Below are 22980 nucleotides of genomic sequence, written 5' to 3'. Positions count from 1 at the left end.
CGCCTGCCCTTGCTGGCATGAGCAAGGGTATGGCAGCTGATCCGCCGTTGAGGCTGACGTCTATTTAATGGGGGCAGAAATGTCATTGCCGTCCCAAGAAATTACAGTGCCGTCCAATTGGCACACGTGGCGGCTGCCTCAAAATAAGTGGGTTTTTCTGTCAGAGACGGCGGCGGCAAGATTTATTCCTCCAAAAATTACTTTCGGCAGGCAAGCAAGAACTGGTTAAAACTGTGACCAGATCTTGGCACAAAGAAATATATGCCGGTGAGGTGCTGGTGGCCGGGTGGCGGAGCGAAAGGTTATCATCAAATGAACAAAAAAATTTATTTCGCCAATCGGTTACTTTTAGGGTTTTTCTTTTTATTTTTTTTTGTTGTTTTTGGTTCAATTTAGTTGGAATTTAAATTAAACGAATTAAACGACTGATGCCCGAACTTGTTGCTTTTAGATTAATATTTTGGTGGGGCTATGTCCGCACCGCCGTAGCCAGACCTTCGATGGTAAAGTAACTTTTGAAAAAAAAAAGGGTTATATCCGGGACCTGCAGGCTTATATAGGGTCTCAGAGCTTTTTTCTTTCCCGGATTAGAGGGAAGATAGCTGCGCTGCCAACGTGCACGCAGGCGGTTTATAGCAGCGGCTGACTCATTCGCAGCTGACCATGACAGACAAAAGCTGATCGCTATAGCGTCGTTACACAAACGCAAGCTGTTAGGATCGCTTACGCGGTTTAATTTAAATAGGAAAACTGCGACCATTACAGTGTGTGTTTATTGTTGCACGTCGTCGCTGATTGCACAACATTTATAGTACATATGTATCGTATGTCTAAAACGCCTAAAACATCGAGAGCTAAACGCAAGCTCAGCTAGTAGCAGGGGACTATTTGGTGTCGTGGGCACATAAGAATTACAGCTCTTGGAAAGTTTTTGGCGGCTTTTGCAACACTAATATGTATGTATTTGACTTCACTAGACAGCACTGTGTACGCAAGAAAAATGCTTTAAACATTTGACAACACTTTTGTGGTTATTATGGAAGTTGCGTAACACTGTTATGGCTAGTTAACCAACATTGACTGAAATTGTTTAACGGCTTTTGAGAACTTTTATTTGTATTAATTTTTGTTTGTAAATTTTACACGCTCCACTTTTTCGACCTGCTAAATTCTTGAAAGACGCTTTTGTTTATATCCACATTTTTAAGAATACGATAATGTAGAACTGTACCTACGGGATTTTTTTTGCGGCGACTTTAATAAGCTGTCTGTTTCTGTTTGTAATTCGCTTTTCTTGTTTCTTTTATATATTTAGTTGTTTTTTTTTTTTTCAAGCACACTAAGTGCGCCATAATTTTTTGTTTTTTTTTTTTTTACATTTTACTTTTTTAAATTTAAAAATTAATAAAGCGTTTCATACTTTCACAATGTGTTGTTGTTGTTGCTGCTGTTGTTGGTGTGTTGCCAGCTGATAATAAAAACAAATTCTTTAGCCCATTTACCGAAGTTCTTGTTTCGTCTTTGCCTTTGCATGATTTTCTAGACGCAATTGGTAATCTTTAGATTTTTGTTTTTCTTTTCCTTTTTCTGTCAAACTAAACTATGTACTTTACAACTAAATATCTGTAGTCTCGTGGTTATACTATACGCTATATGTTATGAATGATTATTTATGTGTATGCCATAAATTTTAGTTACCTATTACATTGTTGTTGTTCTTCATGTTGTTGTTTTTCTTGTTCTAGGTTACACTCTCTTTCTGACTCCCAGTTATTTCAGCTGCTGTAATAACATTAGTTGAATTATTTTTTTTTTTTTTAATTATGAACATTCTAGTTGTTGTTTCAGTTGAGGTTCTGGTTCTGGTTTCCAAATAACGTTCACCAGTTTTGGGAGAGTAAAAGTTCCATTTTCGGTTCACGCTGCTGACATATTTCGTGTATGCACTGCAAAAGAATATAAAATAATTAATTAGCTTAATACGTTTTCTAATAACAGACTTAAAGACTAAAACATAACTTAATTTAACCTTATATGCATAAATCGTTTACTAATTTTCTGCTTCTTATTATGTATAAGCATTTATTTTTCTACCAAACAACATTTTGGACAGCCTTGACTGCGGCCAAGCTTGTCCGCCAGACACTTCCTATTTCAGTTTTTTAACCTCAGTCTTCGACTAGATAAAAAAAAAGCCGTAACTCAGACAAGCTCTCAATAACCATAAAAAGCTAAAGTCTGACTCAGATTTTGATGGGTCTTTGATGAGCTTAGATGATTTGTGGACGCGCAACAGACCGACCGGCTATAATTTCCAAGACGTCATGTAAAAGGTCAGGGTCATAGTATTTAGTTGAATAGGCTCCATATAAAAAAATGGCAAAAAGATATGTTTAATAAGTAACTTACGTTAAAATCTCTGATAACTTCAATAAATTGCTTATCAAAAGTTGTTTAATGACCAATTTCCAAAAATGTATTCTTTAAAGAATAAATAAATAGGGTTTTTTTAGCAGAGTGGGTCCTATAGAAGCTCTCTTTCTGTTGCACCTGCTCTTATAGCTGCAAAAGGCCTTGCATTTTGAATGCATTAAGTTAATATTTGCATAATTATTTCTACCCGTTACTTTGTTTTAATTAAATATTCTTTCCTTGGGTTCTTTAATATACCATTGACTTGAATGGAGGTAATTTTAAATTATACAACAAACAGTTAGTTATTCTTGAACTCCACTCAAACCAACTAATAAATACAACTCACACTAAAATAACATTGATAAAGCACTTAAAGGCCTCTTCAGATTAAACACTAAATATAACTGGTTACGAGCGCATTTTACAATGTTAAATTCAATGGGTGATTAATTCGCAATTAACCGAACAGAGCAAAAACAATAATTAGTCTCTGAGAATTGTATTTCATTTATTTATATCACATATTTAGTGCAATGTTACTAATCATGCTCTACGAACTGCAACCGAATCATTAATTAATGTTCAACCCCCAATAATTGCAAACAAATTAGACATCTAAACGAGTATATAGGAAAATATACTCATACATGCTAACACCCCCAAATGCTTTCCCATTTCCCAAGGCACACAATATGAATATGTTTTGTTTCTTATCAGACTTACACACACACCCACACACACCCACACACACACCGTACAGTCTGCTGCCGGTGGGAGCCTATGACGTAAGCAGCTGGCAGCAGGAGCGACGGCGACGGCAACAGCGTGCTATATTAAATCTTTTTTGCACAAAATCATATAACTGAAAAGCAACAACAGAGAGAGAGAAGACCGAAAACGAAACAAAAACAAGATAAAACGTACAATCGGGCGTGCCCGACTAGGAGATGCGCTGCAAGCAGCGTGGCTATGTCAACCTCTCGTACTGAAAAACAAATATGGCTGATCAGGAATATATACATACAGATGTATGTAGAATATATATTTAGATGCATTTTCCCGTCTGTTGCATATATTTTCAATAAGTCATTATACCCTTCTTTTAGCCAATTTTAATGGGTACTGGGTATAAAAAGAGGAAGCAAATGTTTTGTATATTCAGGCGGCCTTTTATCGCTGAAACAAAAGCCGTCAGTGACCGAACCGGCGACGGGCAGTTGCCTGCACCCACGCTACAACAACAACTACTACAACAACAACAACTACAATAACAACATGCTATATAACACACCAAACAGTGAAGAGCAGAGATATATAATACCACACATAAGTATGCATAGGAAGTATGTGTGACGAATGCAGCGACAGATCTGTTAACTCTTCTAGTTTGTTGTACTTGTTAGTCGGATATATTATTACATAAACTCCATTAGCCATTGTCGGGGACATTACGTGCGTCAGAAAACAATAAACTACTCTATGCACAGGGCATGGACAATAGTTTCCAAGCAAAACTTTCACTTGTTAAGTGATTTTCTGGCCTTGAAATAACACAATGCCTCAAATATTGGTAATAGCACAGGAATGTGCAAGAAATGAAAGGTAATTCAAAGAGCCAAATATAGCTGAATGGGAAATGAGTAAGTATTTTGGACATGTGTTTCCTACCAATTGAGATAATTTATGTAACCCACGAATCTTTTGGCGACCTTGTCTAACCAATCAAAATATAACCTTATCTGATCCGATCGGCTTCATTAATTTATGAGATTTTTAAATTTCTTTTTCCAGTACAAATTCTCGTTTTTCTTTTTTTATCGTAGCGTATAGACATATTTTTAACAATTAACTCAGTTTGTTTTTTTTCAATTTTATTTATTTTTACGAAAATTAAATAAAAACTGCCCAGATGATTTTCTTTATTTTCTATTTATCTTATGTTCTCGCTCTCTCTCTCTCGCTCTCTCTTTCTCTCTCCTCCTCTCTCTCGCTCTCTCTCTCTCTCTCTCTCTCTCTCTCTCTCTCTCTTTCTCTCTCTTCCTCTCTCTCGCTGTCTCTTCCTCTCTTGCTGATTTTATAGTCAATATTTATTATATTATCACTCACATATCATGTCACACTACTCTGATTCTCAAGGTAATTGCAAGCTAACATTTATAGTTGTACCTGATTATAATATACGTGTCTTCAGATATGTTTGGCAAATTCGGAAAGTATGTAATTTTGATGACTGATCGCTTTAAAATAAATATGATTGCGCTACAAGTTCCAGTCGCACTTGGGCACTTTCCCATCTCTATCTTAACTCAACCGCGACATAGCCCTATCACAATTTAATGTGTGTTAGTCCAATTTGCGACGTGCTTGTTTGACATGACTTTTGTGGCTTAACAAAAGTTGTCAACTAACAGACTAACTAGACGCCAGCGACTAACTAACTTACCCACACATTTGCATGTATTTATGTGTATACAAAGTTGTTGAGTCGCCAGCGATGTGCAAAGAGTTAAAAGTCTAAAAAAAAAAAAAAAGAACTTCCATTTACCAAGTTTTGTGCTAGCTTCCGTCCGTGTTTTGTGTTTTTTTTCGCGCAGTTTTTGCCTTTTGTGCATTTTAAATAGGGCCAGATGACTGCACAGCATTCCACGACCCCTCACCCCCTACACTACTCACTTTTTACCTGGCTCGCAGTTCCTGCATATTTCATGAAGCACAGAGACACATACAGAAAATGCATTTTTAAAATGCGTAATTACCACCTGGGGAAAATCAACAACTGGACTGACCTAACGGCACTATTGAAACTAAGTACGTGCACACGTACATACATGTGCATATGTATACTTATAAAGATAACATCTAATTTACATAGGGCAGGGTTGGATATGGGGGAAGGGTGCGGGCGCTTTGTTTACGATACGAAAGTACATAAATAAGCTGATCATATATTACGCGCAGTTTAATATAAAATTGCTCAACAAAAAAACTGAGCAAAACCCTTTTGTACCCTAACTTTAGTTTGAAGTCAAGTTGAAATATTAATGCAGATAAAACACTTTTCCGAGTAAAAAGAGCACAAACAATTATTAAAAGGATTTTATTTTGATTAAAATCAAACATTAATTGTTCTTGGTTAGAACCAGCTCTTTTTCATTAGGTATCATATGGATTATGACACATGAGGGCTAATTTATTGTTGGCTTTCAATTATTTATATTTAAAAAATTGTTAGGCTAGGATCTAAGAAAAAATAAATTGAAGCTCTGGTTGAAAATCGGCTTGACTTAAAGCCGAGATGCATATTCGATGAAAATGTTTTCTGATCTATATCGAAAGCAAACGTCTATATTAGTGCAGAATATCAAAATATGATAGTTAATTGCGTTTTTCGAGCATTGACATCAGACTACACTCAATTAAGAATACCCTTACTTTCTTTGGTTACTCAATGTTTGCAGTCTGGGTACACCCAGCTTTATTATTGTTTATGGTTATTTTAGTCAAATACAAATAGGAATAAGTTGAGCTGGCCATAGGAGACGGGCGGACGAATGGAAACACTGCCAAAGCGTCGGGCAGTCAGAGAGTTTGAGAGCCCAGACACAGACAGATAGACAGACAGACAGACAGACAGAGAGACAGACAGACAGACAGACAGACAGAGAGACAGACAGACAGAAAGAGAGACAGACAGATATGAGTATGTATGTGGCCGCAAATCGAAAATAGTTTGTGAATCGCCAGCCACAACTGGGCGACAAACAAATTTGTTCATTTCATTTTCATAATATTTGCAGTCTATATCTTGGGTAAATATATATCTAGAGTGTTGTTGCTGCTCGTTTAAGATATTTCGAGCTTGTCCACTCGCCAACCGGGCGTGTTGATTTATTAAAATGCTTTGCGGTGCGAGGGGCCTTGTGTTGTGGCGCTCCAAGATGTGTATGTGCCTTTATAAATTTCTAGTGTATTTGTGTGCATAATTCTTGCTTATATAATTTAATTTATATTCATGCGATGGGCGCATATATTTCATATATATATATATATATTTATTTATTTATTGTACAAGCATATGTATTTCTCTACGAGTCGTGCACAAAATCGGCAACATATTTGTCATTGCGTGTAGGTCAAATATGTTGCAAAGACTCGGTTGGGGAATGTGAAGATTTTAGTTGAGTGCGCTTCATAAAGTTATTTGTTTGCAAAACTTTTGTGTTTAGATTGTGCAGAAAAGACGTCTGGCCATTTGGACTTATCAAGTCTGTAGATTTCAGATAAAACTTTAAACTCAAGGCCTTTAAATTATCTGAACTGCGATGCTACCAAAGCATTTCTTTGCTAAATTTAGAAGCAATACAGAATGTCGAACGAAATTTAGTTTCACTAACAATGCATTAGCAGAAGACATAGAAATCATTAATTATCAATTAATCTATTATAGTATTTTAATCAGATATTTCAACCCTATAAATAATATATAAATATAAATTGAAAACGCAGGAGCCTCGACTTGCATATAACTTCCATGTTTTTCTCTCAGTGCTCTTCAGTAAAAGTTCTCGAAAATTCAAAGTTTCTTCACTAATTAAGCGACACTCAATGAAAATTTGCATTCGCCGAGTGTTGATGAACGCACTGTTGGCCTTTTCATCTGGCTCAGCTCGGCGACTGTAACTGTGACTGCATTCAGAGCTTATTGAGGCCATTTAAGCATTTGCCTTGAGTCCATCGAGAAAACGATGAGTTGAATGGCGTCCGTTTTGCTGAGCTCGGAGTTCAACAAACGGTCAAAAATCTGCAATTCGTTGTTCAGTTTTTGGCTTCTTTTGTTATTATCATCCCATCTGCGACTGGCTTTCTTTTTGTGTCTCTATTTGTTCCCACACCCATTGAGAACTGTTTCTTTGAACTCTTAAGTTTTTTTTAATAAGACAACGTTTGCGATTTCTGGGCGTGGCGAGCGACGAGCAAATGACAATTAAAAGGCGTTCAATATCACGAGAATTCGCTGCGTGGAAAACTTTTGTGGCCAAGCAACTGGAAAAATATATATGTACTTTATATAAAAAAAAAATACAAAAATACGGTGCGGCCGTCGTATCTAATGTCAATAAACTTGATGGCTTTGAAATTTAAATCAATTTTCAGCCCAAGCGAAAGCGGAGAGCATGACCAAGCGAAAAACTGCACACAAAAAATTGGAAATAAAAAACAAAAATCGATTGAGGCCCTCGAGACAAATCAATTAAAATTTGGTATACGCATTTGACGCCTTGCATGGAACTAAAGGAAAATGTCAAATAAATATTAAATGTCTGCCTGGAAATGAACAGGAAACGGAAACTGGGCATGGCCTGAATACAGTTGTACACTCGACACAGAGAACAGACCTGGGCCCCAGGCCGAGGCGTGTAAATTAAAAGCAAATTTCAATTTTTGCAATGACAAAGTTGTTGCTGTTGTTATTGCTGCCGCTGCTGCTTTCGCTTTTGTTGTAACAAAATTAACTACGAAAGTAATTAAAGACTAGGGGCAGGGCGCGGCAGGGCAGTACAACTTGAGCCCACAGGCTCTGTGCGCCATGTAAAGGAAGTGGCCCGGGAGGTCAGAAACTCAACTTGCGCGCGCACGGAGGCAATTAACGCTACACACAGACGAGCCAACATTAAGAGGGCTGCTAGAAAATGAACAATATGTTATCACAAAACTGATCAATCATATTTCTTATAGTCTGCTTTAAAAAATTGAATAAAGTTATAGTTTCCAAAGCTAAATCATAAATTACTCTTTATTCCTTAACTTAATTGTCGGTTAAGGCTTTTTGCACATTTCTTTGATTATTTATATTGCTCAATATTTATTAATATTTTATATTTATATTATTCAATATTTCTCAAAAAGTTGTGATCTATGAAGGCGTTTAATCCTTTCCTTTAACATTTTTCTTTAAATACTACCAAATTTTATTTTTTATGTGTCACTAAAATATTTTTAAATTGCAAATCTTCAATTTAGTTATTAAATTTAATTTTTAAATATATTAATAAATATATCACACACATGAGTAAGTTAAGGTTACTTTTTAAAATACGCCAAGAATTTAAAATAAACATTTCAAAGTCCAATTAATTTTGTATAAATAATATGTTTTATTATTTGAGTGCCGCAAGAATGTTGTGGACGACTTGTGCAATATAAATTGCGTTAAGATATTTTATGTGATTATTTTATATGTAGTTTAATTATATGTAGTTTCCGAAAGTTTAAGTAATTCATATGCATTGATATGCATTAGGTTAAGCCCAGACTATAGTGCACGAGTTGAAAAAACTGTTTAACTTGCGTAAAGACGGCGCAACCCTCGCACAGGCTGAGGTTGAGCCTTACACGCAACGACGCCGCCGGCGCACAATTTGTGCGCTGCAATAAAATAAAATTAAAATTTGAAACAGCAACAACTACAACAACAACAAAGACAACAACAACAACAACTGCGACAACTGACAGGCGAAGGGAAGCTGTTGCTTTCTCTCTTTACAGCACACTCACTCTGTGGCTGCGAGTAAAGTGCACTTATGTGCGTGTAAGTGTGGCTGTGTGTATGTGTGTGTGTGTGTGTCTGTGCGTGTGTGTGTATGGGCAACACAGCTGAGCTCACTCACAAGCAGCGTCATTCGTCGTCATCATTTGTGCCTTAAGTTTCCCATCCGCACGCCCTTTTCTCCTCAGCATTTGTTATATTTTCTGTAACATTTTTTTTTGCCTCTTTTCTTGCTCTCATTTCTGTGGTAATTATGATAAGACAGTAATTACATTTATCTGTTGCTGGCAGTCTGCAAAGCTCAACAATACTTCAGAGCGCGTGGGTCGCTCTTAACGCTGCGTATGCGTAATGTGTGTATGTGCGATATTATGTATACGCCTGCCGTTCAAGGTAATTCCATTTGTACGTTTGCTAAATTATAGGCAGATGACCTTCGTAAAGCAAACGAACACTGAAATACTACTGAGCACAGTCTCTACACATTTTTTGTCTTTGGCGTTAACACAACTTAGTGAATGCGTAGTTTGATATTTACAGCAAAGATCGCTTACAAAACTCAATCATATTCAACCCATCTGTCAGTCTCCCAGACATTTCCATACGTAATAAACAAACGTAATTAAAAAAGCTAACCGCACACAACACTTGAAGATGCATACATATCTAATAGCTAATTAGTTACACTGCAGAAGATGAGAAATAATTGGAGAGAAGGGTACAAAAACAAAATTGATGTTCAATTACACTGATCTACTTATTGATTGATCAATAACACTGATCTACTTATCTGCTATACCATTCCATGATAAAAAGATTTAAATATTTTCTTTGTAAGAATATTGAATATAAATATTTGATAAAAGTTCCCTGGCTATGATAAACATTTCTTAATTGTTTAGCAAAATATGCAATACACCAACAATGTATAAAATTTCTTATGTAATTGAAAAAAAAAAAAAGAAAAAATCTCACACGCACACTTCTGGTTGTCTAGTGTATATTCACACAAAAAACGAAAAAAAAAAACAGCAGAATTCCCAGCAAATAATTAATCAATAATTGCACCTTGAGGGGGCAGACATAGAGGCAAGAATGAAAAGGAAAAAAAAGGTTCAACTAATTTGCTGGCAAGCACCTGCTTTGGCATTTAGTTGCATGCAGAAGCACACCACCCACCCACCCAACCACACACCCACCCATCCAACCCGCCGCCCCTTTTTCAGCGCCTCACCGATTGTCTAATGTCAACGCAACAACAAATTATTATTATTGATTACATGTCATTTGTATTGAATTGTTGGCGGGCAACAAAGAGCGAGCGGAGCCTCGAACAAATTCAATTAGGCACACGACTCGCTTCTACCACTACAATAAATTTTATTGTGTTGGCCATTACAATACATACAAAAAATAATAATATAAATCAACTTGATGGCGTTTTTTTTTCCTACTCATGTGCAATGATGTTCGTGTTATCAGGCCGAAAATGAATGCATTATGTAATAGAAAATCAGAGAACAAAAAAACTAAGAACGAGTCCAGAGTGCCACAGTGTCTGCTTCTGGGTTGCATACTCTTAACCCATTTCGCAGCAAAAAAAAAATAATAATAAAGGTAAATAAATTAAAAACAAAAACAATGAAACCTAGAGAACGGTAATGGGAATGAGAATGGGACTGGGGCTGGGGATGGCGATGACAATGACGACCCGCATAATTCGTTGGGCTGCATAAATTATTGCAATAAATGTCTTTGTTTGTTGCCAGTTCTTATCATCGTCGACCAGTTGCTGTTTCATTTTATTTACTTTGCTAGTTTCAAGCACAAAGCAAAAACAGCAAATAAAATAAATACAAACAAAAACAAGTAAGAGTGCCTCAATCGGCAGTGCTCGACTACGAGATACCCTGAAGCTAGAGATAAGCAGTCATAGAGGGTATTCTTTCTTCCGTCTAAGCTGTGCTTCTTCCTTCCTTTAGGGCCTAAATGTGCCACCTAACTGTGCATATATTCTGTTTTGCGGAAAATAGGAGAAGTATTCAAACTCAATTAGTTGTCAGATCCGTTTAATAAGCTTGTAGATGCCTTCTTCTGCCTGTTACATACATTTTCGCAAAACTAATAGCCCTTTCGAATGGGCCAGGGTATAAGAAAGAGGCGTCAATAGTTTTAACGATTTTTGATAAGCCGTCACAGGGTAACACTTGACGTCTATTTGGCATTCAATTTAATTCTCAACATTTCGCATTTGTTATCATCTTTTTCTTGACAGTATTGTTGCACAATTGAACGCCAACAAAGAAAGAATGAAAGAAAAAACTCAATTTTCAGTTTGAACAGCTGATATAATTAATGCACCTGTTTGTCACTTCGCTAAGGTGGATCTACCAACACAATAATATTAATTATATTCAATATTACGTACAGTAATTTAATTAAAGTTTTGTATTTTGTGTATATACGTTAATATTCCCTTTATCAATTTTTGATTTTAGTAGCTCAGTCGACGGTTTAACAATTGTGGAATATTCAATGAACGAAATTCATACTAAGTTACACTTACAATATTTGCGAACCTTATCTGATTTTATGAAGTAATTTAATTATTTAGCGGACTAGAAATACAACTTTAATTTTCAAAGCTATTCATCACTTTTTGCATAGTAATAATTCGCAACCGGTTCGCACCACATCAAATGGGATGACATAGACAGCAGCTTCCGCTGAGCACACAAAACACACCTGCTTATCGTAAAAGCCACGTAACATGGAGAAAAACAAAACTAAAACCTAAACAAATTTTCAATTTTCATTGTTCGCCTTTTCCATGTTCAATTCTATTTCGTTTGGCCATAAATTTGGAATGAAAATTGCATTGCACTGAAAAATGTATAAGCCAAAGCGACAGAGAGCGACAAAAGAGAGAGAGAGAGAACGAGCACGGGCAGAAGGTAATGCAAAACGGGAAAAATGTACGCGTTTTATCTCTCATGTACACACACAGAGCGGCAACAATTTGAAAGCGAAAAAAAACGACAAAAATAATTGCAAAAGCGACAAAAAAAATAAATAATAGCATGGCGACGACGACGTGTGCGTTATTTAAATGACGATTTTTGTTGCTGTCGTCTCAATTTAAATGTGTTTTTTTTTTTTTTTTTTTTTGTATTATAACCATGCATTTGCTTGCGACTGTGAACAAAACTCGTTTTTATGCCCAGGGCCCCGGGATCTTTTGCGAAATAATAAAGCAGGCAACAAACAAAATAATGTTGCTAACAGCGAAAATCATTTAATTTATTCTCGATGCGTATAGAAACCCAAAATACTCTGTCGATAAGTAAACTAACAGTCGCTCTCCACATTGCTCATACGACGCTTTGACACAGCGCGTTAAGAATTAATTATGAATGCGAATAAGCCTGACAAAAAATAATATAAAGGAAAAAGTAAAGAAAACAACGACGACAATGCAAGTAACTGTGTCATCAAACGAACTGATGCACATCTGTGAACTCACATAGAGTTAAGAATCAGCAGTATTTGGACATTCAAGTAATTTCCGTTGTTAGTTAAATGACAACGAATAGTTATAGATGGCATGCACAAATGATTATTAATTTTTTAATTATTTACATGTGCCAAAAAGTACATTTACAGATTACATAACATAACATACATAAAAGTCACTTAACAGACAGTCGAAATGCTAATGTTAAGAACCAAGATCAAGTTAACACTGTTTCTGTTAATGAGAATGGAGTTTACAGTCATGGCAAAACTATTAGGAGTGCATGGCAGTGCTCTTAACAATCCATTAAATAAATGAAAATATATTCAAGAAGTAAAGTTCGTATTTTTGAGAACGATTTTAGAAGCATTCCTTTCATCAAAACAAAAATAAGAAAAATCATTGTTGAGCAAATCAACTGAGTTTGAATGAATAATAATAATTTAACAGAGAAATTAAAGATTCTTTAATTTTTCACAAGCAAGCACTTATTTTATTTTTGAAACATTTTCTTTTGGCTTTTAACATTAATTTTTTGATAGGGTATTAAATCAACGTTGTCTGCATAATTCGTATGCAAGTAGCTGTTGCTATTCATTCTGCGCATAGTTTTTGTTATTACTAACTTGCTTGTGATGTTGTTTTTTTTTGTTTCAGTGTTGTGTGTGCGTGTTTCCAAGCTGATTTGAGGGCACTGTTACAAGGCTGCCCGGCCCGCTCGCTCTCAGAGTCAGTCCGTGCCGCTGTCTGTCTGTCTGTCCGTCTGTCCGTCTGTCTGCCTGTCTCTCCGTATTTCTATCTTGTCAGCCGGGCAGCCCCCAGTTGGCCAGACAACGTCTTAGCGCGTTGGCAGTTGCATTTTTGCAAGATTTATGTAGCGCGCTGCACTCGTTGCAGTTGCATCTAAACTTGGTCTAGGTGCTTATTGGAGCGCTACAAATGTGAGCAACGAATTTCGTGCGTGTTCTAAACGAGTTTCTGTGGCAACTGTTAGATAGTTGTTTTTTTTGTTGCTATTGCAGTTACCGCTGCAGTTGCTGTGACTGCTTTTAAGTGGCATCCAGCAGCGATTTGAACTTTGGGCAACTGCTTAAGGCGCCCAGCCCAACGAAGTACAGCCAGTTGAGCCAAATACGACCTAATTTACCAACTAATCAGACAATTCCGCCCACTTTATGCATGACAAGGCAGCTAATATATACTGTCTCCTATAACAATAGCGTTTATTTACAAGGACTAACTAAACACAAAATAATAATAGATAAAAGACATGTGCAGACATTGTTGGTAATAATAGAATGGCTTTATCCACAATAAAGTAGAAATTTCTAGTTTAAACACGTTCTCTAAGTCTGTGTGGCATATAATAAAACTTGTTAATTTGTGGCTCACGCTTATTCGATTGAAATAAGATCTTTCTATATATAAAACAGACTGTCTGATTGGTGTTCGATGCGTCGTTAAAGTTCTTAAAGCAGACAGTTGGCTTTTGCCTAGGCTTTTAATCAAGTGGCATGAATACACCCGCAATGGTGGAAAATGGGTGGATATCTGTTGAATGCATCAACTCTAGAAATGATTGGATCCAAGGCCGTGATTTAACGATGCAATGTTAAAGGAAGCCAGCTTTTATTTTATGTGGAAACTATTATCAAATAGTCATCAGACTAGTTAACATTTTAATTTGCAATCAATATGGCAATAATAAGCAAATGTTATTATCGATAAAAGAGTACCGAGTACCAGAGAACAAAATAACAAAACTGAATTGCAATGTTTGTGAAATATTGAATAAAAATGTACACAGACACCATAAAATTGATAAATGAATGATTGAGAAATTGATAGAGCTATTATCAGCTTAGATTCTTATCGGTGTGCACTAATTGTGCAAGCGCCATAATTTCCTACGAACTTTAGCACAATACCTTGGCAATATCCCCATTAAACCTTAAAGCCATGTCGTATCTTAGTCGTATCAATGACAGCTCGACTACCCCCACAAAGCCCCGGCCTGATAGACATTCACAAATATTCATTGAGCACTTTGGGGCTATGTAAATAAGTAAATGCTTAAGTGCTCGTAGCCCAGACTATCATTATAATTGCGCCGGGCTAAAGCAAAAAGAGCCAAAAGTAACAAATTTGATTGATGAATATAATTTTTGTTGGTTTTTGTTTCAGTTTGGAAGCGAACATTAATTAGTGCCAATAAAATTAAGCAAGAAATGTGTCACATGAAGGAACGACATAAACAAATAGAAGAAGAGCGACAAACCATTTACATTGCTTGGCCAGAGGTCAAACAAGGTCATGGTCGGACTTTACGGAATACAGCAAATTTTTCTTGTTTTTCTTGTGTGGAGGTCAACATCAAAAATATATATAGTCTTCTGTTTTCTATGTCGACTAATGACGGCCCACGCGTCGACTTGTAAACTTTATAATTATAAATGTTTTATGATTTTATTTTTTTCACTTTTCATTATTCTTGACGTTTTACGCGCCTGTTACACGCAGTCGCCGCACAGTGGCTGCTTATAATTTATTATTATATTAATTACGCGCAGCGTCTTGGCCTTAACAAAAACAAAAACAACAACAACAACAACAATATTCATATTTGGCTAATGGGCCAAAGGCACGCAAAAGCAGCCCAAAACAATTTGTAACTGCACAGCAAAAGCGCATAAAATTATTTCTATATGTATTTGCTTGTTATATAGAAATTCTCTAGTTTGTTTGCCTCGCAAGGCTTGACATTATTTATGCTCAGGACAGCAATACAGCCAATACTGACTGCCAAGGCAACCAAATGGGTCAAGTGTAAATATCTATTTCTTTGTGGTTTGGTTAAACGCAAAGTTCAATGCGAAATGAGCGCATGATGAGGGGAATTGGGCACTGGGGTCTGGGAGGGTGGTGGCAGATTAAACGACTAAGAAAATTCTGGGCACGCAAAAGTTTTAATTACGAAAAGGAAAAAAAGGGCAGAAGAACAACAAATAATGGCGTAGGTTGGAGAAATTCGGAGAAAATTACAGTGGGCAAAGCGCAATTTCATCAGAAATGTGAATCAATTTAGTTAACCTAATTTATTAATGAAATTAATTTGTATCTTAATTAATACTAGGAGTATTGCACAACTACTACTACAACTAACTACACTATCTAGTTAATAACGTGAATAATCTATTATTGCTCCAATCTCAATCAAACGAGCTTTAAGAATCAAACAAGCTTTTCCTCTGGTTAACCACTTGAGAATTATAAGCCAACTCACGAACTAGACTCTAAGCATAGATCAAACACGATTATGCTTGATTAGTTCAGTTAAAGATAAACTTTCTTTGTCATATGATATGTTATGGTATATAATCCCACATAACGTAAACAGGACGGAACAATATTCATATTTTTATATAAATAAAGTTTCCTATGTTTTCATTAGACATAACTTAATAAGAGTGTAAAACACATTGGTTCCACAGAATTTATATGCTTTAAGAAATTTAAAATAAAGCGAAACTCGAAATATTTTATTTCTCATCCTTTTTTCAATTATAAATGGATGTGTTTTAATTTCAGAGAGTAATTCCAGATCAAATTCCACATAAAAAGATGAATAGCTTGTGTAGTACGTATTCAAAACAATTATTCTAATTAAAATCTAATCTAATTTTAGACATATATATACATATATATAATTGTTGTTTCTGAGTAGTATAAAAACACACACAAAACCACAAACTGGGTCGCAAATATTTCTTATCTTAAGTCGACCTGTTAGTGTCAAACGTAAATAATTTTACACTGATTCATTGAGCAATTATTAATTTGAAATATATTAAACGCCCACTGACAGTTATTATTATCTCAAATGGTGTTTCCCGGCAACTGAGTCTAATTGAATTGAGAACAGAGCAAAAGCACGTAGCAGGAATTATTTCAATGGAAGGAACATGTGCTCAACATGTGGCCCGAGCAGGTTGCCAAAGCTTTTGGCCCCCCGACAGACCAGAACTCAGCTTACCCACTGACAGCTGCAACGAGTCAAACCAATTAAAAGTATCAACGGCACGCGTTTGCCAAAGGGTGGTGCAGAGAGAAGCGGAAGCTGTCCGAAGCACAGTCACAGGCCGAACAGCTGAGCTGATGGACTCGCTTATCGCTTGGGTTGCTGTGTTTCATCAACTTCAAGGCGATGCCCAAAACAAACAACAATCAATCTTAAGTCGTGTGTGTATATATGGATAGCTGATCGCCCGAAATGCAAACATTCATTGCAAAGCCAAATTTTCCTAGAATCTATCACAACAGATCGAATATAGAATAACTAGAATGGTATTTTTTGTACCCCAAAAGAAAAACCTTTAAGAATGTCTGCAATAAGAAAAGGCTCTAGTTGGAAGTTCCCAAAGGATGGACAGACAGACGGACATATCTAGATCGACTCGGCTATTGCTGCTGATCATGAATATATATACTTTATGGGCTGGGAGATGCTTCCTTCTGCCTGTTACATACATTTGCACAAATACATTATACCCTTTTACCCATTATTAATGGGTTCATTATTCATTCTTTTTCTCAATTTTATAACAAGTATATTTATTCGTGTTTATATAAAATCGGAATACCTGACTGGGAATAATTTAATGTATTTCATCCATTTGTTATCGCTTCACGTACAGAAAAGCTTTGATACTCCTTACCAAATCTTTATAAATATATAGAAACTGATCTATAGTTTATTTTGACTGTCAATCAGTGGCTATTTAAACGAAAGGCCTTCTAGTATGCAATATGGATGGAGCATTATTTTTTCGATACCCGCTTTTACGTCTGCTAAATTGGAGATTATTCTTTTGCAAATATTTGTATCTCTGATCATATCTTTAAATTTTTAAGAGCTAAAGATCTGTTGATTATTTCATTTAATCAGCTTGTATTTGGTAAATCCACAAATTAATGTTTCAAAATTGGTAGAACTATCGGACAATAAAGACAACATTCAAGAGTAACTTGGACATAGTATATTAGCACGAATATATAACAGCCAATCAGAGCGTTAGCTAACATAGCTAACTCCCAATTGGAATTTTCGAATTCTGTAGTAAGTTTAACATTATGATAAAGTTATTCTGCTTTGCATGTAATATTACAGAATTACTCTCTCTGTAATTTCTCTGTAATCTTCGTAATTTTCAACTCAGTAGATACTCACTGTGTTGTTATTTGTTGCGACTGGGTATGCAAAGTCCAATTGGGGTGTTCCTTTGATGGCGAGTGTTGTTTCCATGATAAGTATATGCCCAGCCAGACCCAAGTAGATGTAATAGTTTCAGTTGTAGCTGTAGCTTTAGTTGTAGTTTTAGTTGTAGTTGTAGCACTAGTAGTAAGTAGTAGACATATAGACGAGACGACGACAACAACGACGATGGTAACAAAGAAGGTGACGAGAATGCGAGATGTTTGTGCATCTTCTAGAATTCAGCAAACTCCTTGGCGCACTTTTCGGTGCTGGAAATCCGCAGTGCCTCCTCCTCGTAGTCATCGAAATTGCTTGTATCGCCGGGACCTTTACACCGCGGTATGAACGGCGCCTCGATTTTCTTTTGGAAGATCGCAATCCAGTCCGTGGAGGCGAACCATTTCTGGTTCTTAATATCATTGACGCCCGCTTTCAGATTGCCATAGCGCTTGGTCAGATCCACCTGCAGCAGATTGCGCAGCAGATCCTTCAGATCGGAGCCAAAGTGCGAGGGGAAACGCACCTTGCCGGACACGATCTTCTCATAAATCTGTATCGGCTGATCCGCAAAGAAGGGCGGATAACCGGCGGCCATTTCGTAGACCAAAACGCCAAGCGCCCACCAATCGACGGCCTTATTATAGCCCTTGGACAAGATGATTTCGGGTGCCAAATACTCGGGTGTGCCGCATAGCGTCCAGGTGCGACCCTTGACCCGCTTGGCAAAGCCAAAATCGGTAACCTTCAGATAGCCCTGCGAATCGATCAATAGATTCTCCGGCTTTAGATCGCGATAGATGAGGTCCAGATAATGCAGATACTCAAAGGCGAGCACAATTTGTGCCGCATAGAAGCGCGAATGCGGCTCCGAGAAGCGTCCGACCTTGCGCAGATGAGAGAACATCTCGCCGCCGGGCACATACTCCAGCACCATATAAAGATTGGAGTTGTCCTTGAAATGGTAGCGTAGCGAGACCAAAAATGGAAACTGTATCGCCTGCAGGATGCGTTTCTCGTTCAGCGTATGCTCCACCTGCTTCAGCTTGACCACCTTCTGCTTGTCCAGTATCTTCATGGCATAATAGTCTTTTGTGGGCTTGTGCTGGACGATCATGACGCGGCCAAAGGAGCCGGTGCCCAGCGTCTTGATCCGTTCAAAATCATCAAGGGCAGCGGTATTGGTAGGATTGCGACGCCATTTATCCTCGAACTCCTCCTTGGCTTGTTCAAGGAACTCCTTGACCGTCTCGGCGGCATCCACCTTCTTGTTGGATGTGGTCGCGTTGTTGCCCATTTTCGAGATGGTGCCCGTTAGCGAGGATAAACGAAACGTGGCGCTGGCTGACACTTGAGCCTGGGGTGCTGAGCTGCTGCTGCTGTTGCTGGGCTGCTCCTCGCCGGAGGCAGCAGCTGCTTCCGATTTTCTTTTTGTTGTAGCTGTTCCAGTTCCTGTTGCGTCCGCTTCGGCTGCTCCTGTTGCTCCTGTTGCTCCTGTTGCTCCTGTTGCTCCTGTTGTTGTTGTTGTGGTCGGCGGCGTTATTTTGTGGCTAGCGGCGGCTGCTTCCTGCTGTCCTCCCCCTGCACCACCGCCTTCCTCCTCGTTGCTGTGCTGCTGCTGTAACTTGCCCTCTGATCCGCTGCCGCTGCCGCTTGCCGTTCCTGAACTATGATGGGATTTTTTCTTTTTGAGAAATTGTAAAATGGATTTAGCTATTTTGGCGAATTGATTAACAACGGTAAAAAGAAAATTTTAGCAATGGCTTTTTGCGAATTGCTATTTTTTTTTTGTTCACTTGTTTTTAGCCTTTTCTTTAGCCGTAAAAACTGACTGGTTTTTTTTTTATTTTGCTTTTGTTGTTGTTGTTGTATTAGTGGAAGCTGCTGCACTTGTTGTTGTTGTTGTTGTTGTTGGTGTTGCAGCTTTAGATTAATATATAGATGATTTTGTTTTTATTTTAATTTTTACACTTTGCGGAGCTTAAACTAGTTTTACACTTTAAGCTTAGACTAACATTTGGTTTACACTTGCAATTTTTTCCGCTTGTTTATAATTTTTATATATTTTCTTATGTTTTTTTTTTTTTATGTGTAGCTGCAAAGAGAATGTTGAGGAAAAGGATAATAACAAAAATTAGCATACCAAAATTTGAATTTTTTCAAGTGTGTGTGCGTGTGTGTGTATGTGCGTGTGTGTGCAGCATTGCCATACGGTTTACTTAGATTCTTTGATTTTTCAGTAAGCCACATTCATGGAACAAAGTTTTTAGTTATACACTACTTGGCACACCATATATTTTATTAATCGTTGACTATGTGTTGCTTTTTGTCATTGATTTTGACTTTTTGTGTTTTTGCATTTGTTTTTGCGTCAATTGAAACCAAATGCATAAGAAAACAATTTAACTCAATAAATAAATCAATTTGCATTAATTAGCGCAACGCAAAAATCAAAGCAAAACTCATTTAGGAAAAACGAAAAAAAAAAACATTAACTACAACAAAAAAAAAAAAAAGAAAAAACTGTCGACGATCGTGTCAAGTGTCAAAACAGCTGATGGCCGTCATATGGTGCACTCTCGCTCGCACTTGCTTGCAACCGTATCAGCTGCCAGCTCAGTGAGAACTTTTGTCTTCTGCTCTAAACTCGAGCTAAAGGCATTAAATTAATTATTAAATCGTTTTCGCTGTGCGTTTGCGTTATGCTTTTACACACGTTCACTGTGTTTTGCTTTTGTCTCATTTGCTTTTGGTTTTGCACTTGTTTTTTCACAATTGCTTTGCGCTCATTTACTTTGTGTAAGCGTGTATACGTTTGTGTATGTGTAAGTGTGCATGTGTATGTGAGTACGAGTTTGTGTGGTGTGTGTGTATGTGTATCTGTGGCTGTGTGCGTTTCTGGTTGGACTTTTTTACGCTCTGCTTTTGGTATACACTTCTCTACATTTGCTGTTTGCTTTGTCGCTTGTGTTTTATTGGTATTTGCTTTTCATTTTTTTGCTGTATTTTAAATTAGGTAAATTGGCATATTTTGTTAAATTTTGCGTTTATAGTTGCATGCCCCATGTATAAAAAACTTTAAACAAACACAGAAACACACGCATACGCATACACACACGTTCACACAGATTGAATAATCGATTTTGCTACACACACTTAAAAATTGCTTTGCATTTGTGATAATTTACCTTTTTTTTAACTAATTCTATGTTTATAGCAATTCTCAATACATTTAGAAATTTTTGCAATTTTTCGCATGAATATTTTCTGAATTTTGCACTTTAGATTTGTTGCTTAGATTTAAAATACCCGCATTTACCGCCGAAAAAACCCGACCACACGCGTCAACAGCAAGATATACAATAACAGTTTCAAGTAACAGCTGTTAACGACAACGCACGATGTTAACAAGTGCTGTTCTCGACGTTCCAATAAGCAGTAGGTAAAATAACGCGCTATAGAGAGAAGAGAGAGAATGAGAGCAGCTCCATAACATAGGAACATGTTGCGCTGTTATGCTAAATTCGCCGTTATATTCGATATATTTGAAATCGAGTTGTTCGCCGCAATCAAGAAAATGCACCATGACATAAGCTGTAGGTAAAGAACTACTGTAAAAATCTTAAATATTTATAATTATACTCATATAAATGAAAAACACCCTAAACAATTTGTAGCGAATATGATAGGTAGGTAGATACATTCCTTAAGAAATTGCATACATTCATTATCGATAGGACGGCCACGAACTACTTCTGGTATTTATACCAATAACTAGTATTTTTTGTGCAGACCGTTTTGTGTATTTGGCGGCAATCCAGTTGCGACCCACAATAAATATTGATATAGAAAAACATAAACAAAAACGGAATTTTTGAAAATTGCACATTCCATATAACATGGATCAAGTTTGTCGCGTTTGCACAAGCAGCGCCGTCACCCTCGTGGATATATTCGCCAAGCGAGACCAATCAGAGGAGGAGCCCTGCCTGGCCGAGATGCTAAACGAATGCATCAACTGCCTTGTGCGACGCGACGATCCATTTCCCAAACAGATTTGCCTCTCCTGCGTGCTGGCCGCCCAGAATGCCTATCGCTTCAAGAAGAGATGCGAGCAGAGCCATAAGCACTTCTGCCAGCTGTTGGGCTTAAGCGAGGATTGCTGCGAAGATTGGCAATTCCCAGAATGTGGCATCAAAGTGGAAACTAATGAAATGGAGGAAATGCTGGGACACGAGCTTGTACCGCCGGACATAGCTGGGCGCATTAAGATCGAGCCGGTGGACTCCATTGAACAGAGTACCACGACGAGAATCGATGCTATCCAGCTAAATGAACCAGTCGAAGCTAGTCCAAAGTCAGTGCCAAGCGACAAAGCAGAGCAATGTCCAGTGTGCTCAAAGGTTTTCGCCAATCGCGGCAGTCTCAAGCGTCACATACGGATACACTCGGGCGAGCGGCCCTACAAATGCATCTACTGCCAGAAGGCGTTCAATCAGAGCTGCAATCTGGACAAACATATGCGCGTCCATTCGGGCGAACGGCCGTACAAGTGCGGCCAGTGCCTGAAGGCCTTCACGCAGAGCAACCATTTGGCGAATCACCTGCGCATTCATGCCCACACCAACGTTGACGAACTGCATCTACAGCCGCACAAGCGCACGCATTCCAGCGAAACGAACTGGGCGGAGCTGGAGGGGCAGCATCGTAGTCGAGCTGGCGAACGTGCCCACAAGTGCAGCCTCTGTGCGAAGGCGTTTACCAGCAAGTGGTATCTGCAGGAACACCTGCGCGCTCACTGTGGCGAGCGATCCTTTAAGTGCTGCCATTGCCCAAAGAATTTTGCCAACCGCGGAGATCTCGAGAGGCACAATCGCGTTCATTCCGGCGAACGGCCGTACGAATGCTCGCATTGCCCAAAGACATTCAGCCAAGCTGTTAACCTGGAAAGGCACAAACGCGTTCATTCAGGTGTTCGACCCTATCAGTGTCCCCATTGCCACATGGCGTTTACACAGAAAAGCCATTTGGTAAATCACATTCGCACTCATTCGGGAGAACGTCCGTTCCAGTGCTTACACTGCATGAAACGCTTTACCCGGCGCGAGTATCTCGGGAAGCATAGTCGTATTCACTCACTTAAATAAGCACGGAACCCCAAAGAAAAAATAAGTAATATAAACATAAATAAATAAAGTTTCTGTTACATTAAACAATCTTCGGCATTTTGAAATTTTGCACATTTATCGAAAT

General features: G+C 37.8%; 2 protein-coding genes across 2 annotated transcripts; one reads left to right on the top strand and one right to left on the bottom strand.

Moving 5' to 3' along the window:
- Positions 1 to 1423: 1423 nt before the first annotated feature.
- Positions 1424 to 19467, bottom strand: LOC115763451 (cAMP-dependent protein kinase catalytic subunit 1). The gene is made up of 2 exons (XM_030706020.1): positions 17704 to 19467; positions 1424 to 1946 (listed from the first exon to the last, which is right to left on the bottom strand). The coding sequence occupies exon 1, from the start codon at positions 19022 to 19024 to the stop codon at positions 17963 to 17965; it is 1062 nt and encodes a 353-aa protein (XP_030561880.1). The 5' UTR covers positions 19025 to 19467; the 3' UTR covers positions 1424 to 1946; positions 17704 to 17962.
- A 2106-nt stretch (positions 19468 to 21573) lies between these two features.
- LOC115763449 (zinc finger protein 583-like) lies at positions 21574 to 22874 on the top strand. The gene has a single exon (XM_030706018.1). It carries the CDS (start codon positions 21627 to 21629, stop codon positions 22872 to 22874), a length of 1248 nt encoding a protein of 415 aa, XP_030561878.1. The 5' UTR covers positions 21574 to 21626.
- Positions 22875 to 22980: the final 106 nt, after the last annotated feature.

This window comes from Drosophila novamexicana, unplaced genomic scaffold, assembly GCF_003285875.2.
Source record: "Drosophila novamexicana strain 15010-1031.04,08,12 unplaced genomic scaffold, DnovRS2.1 tig00000739-arrow-arrow-pilon, whole genome shotgun sequence".
Lineage (NCBI taxonomy): Eukaryota > Metazoa > Arthropoda > Insecta > Diptera > Drosophilidae > Drosophila > Drosophila novamexicana.
The sequence above is the reverse complement of the archived record's forward strand: the minus strand, read 5'-3'. Positions and strand labels throughout refer to the sequence as shown.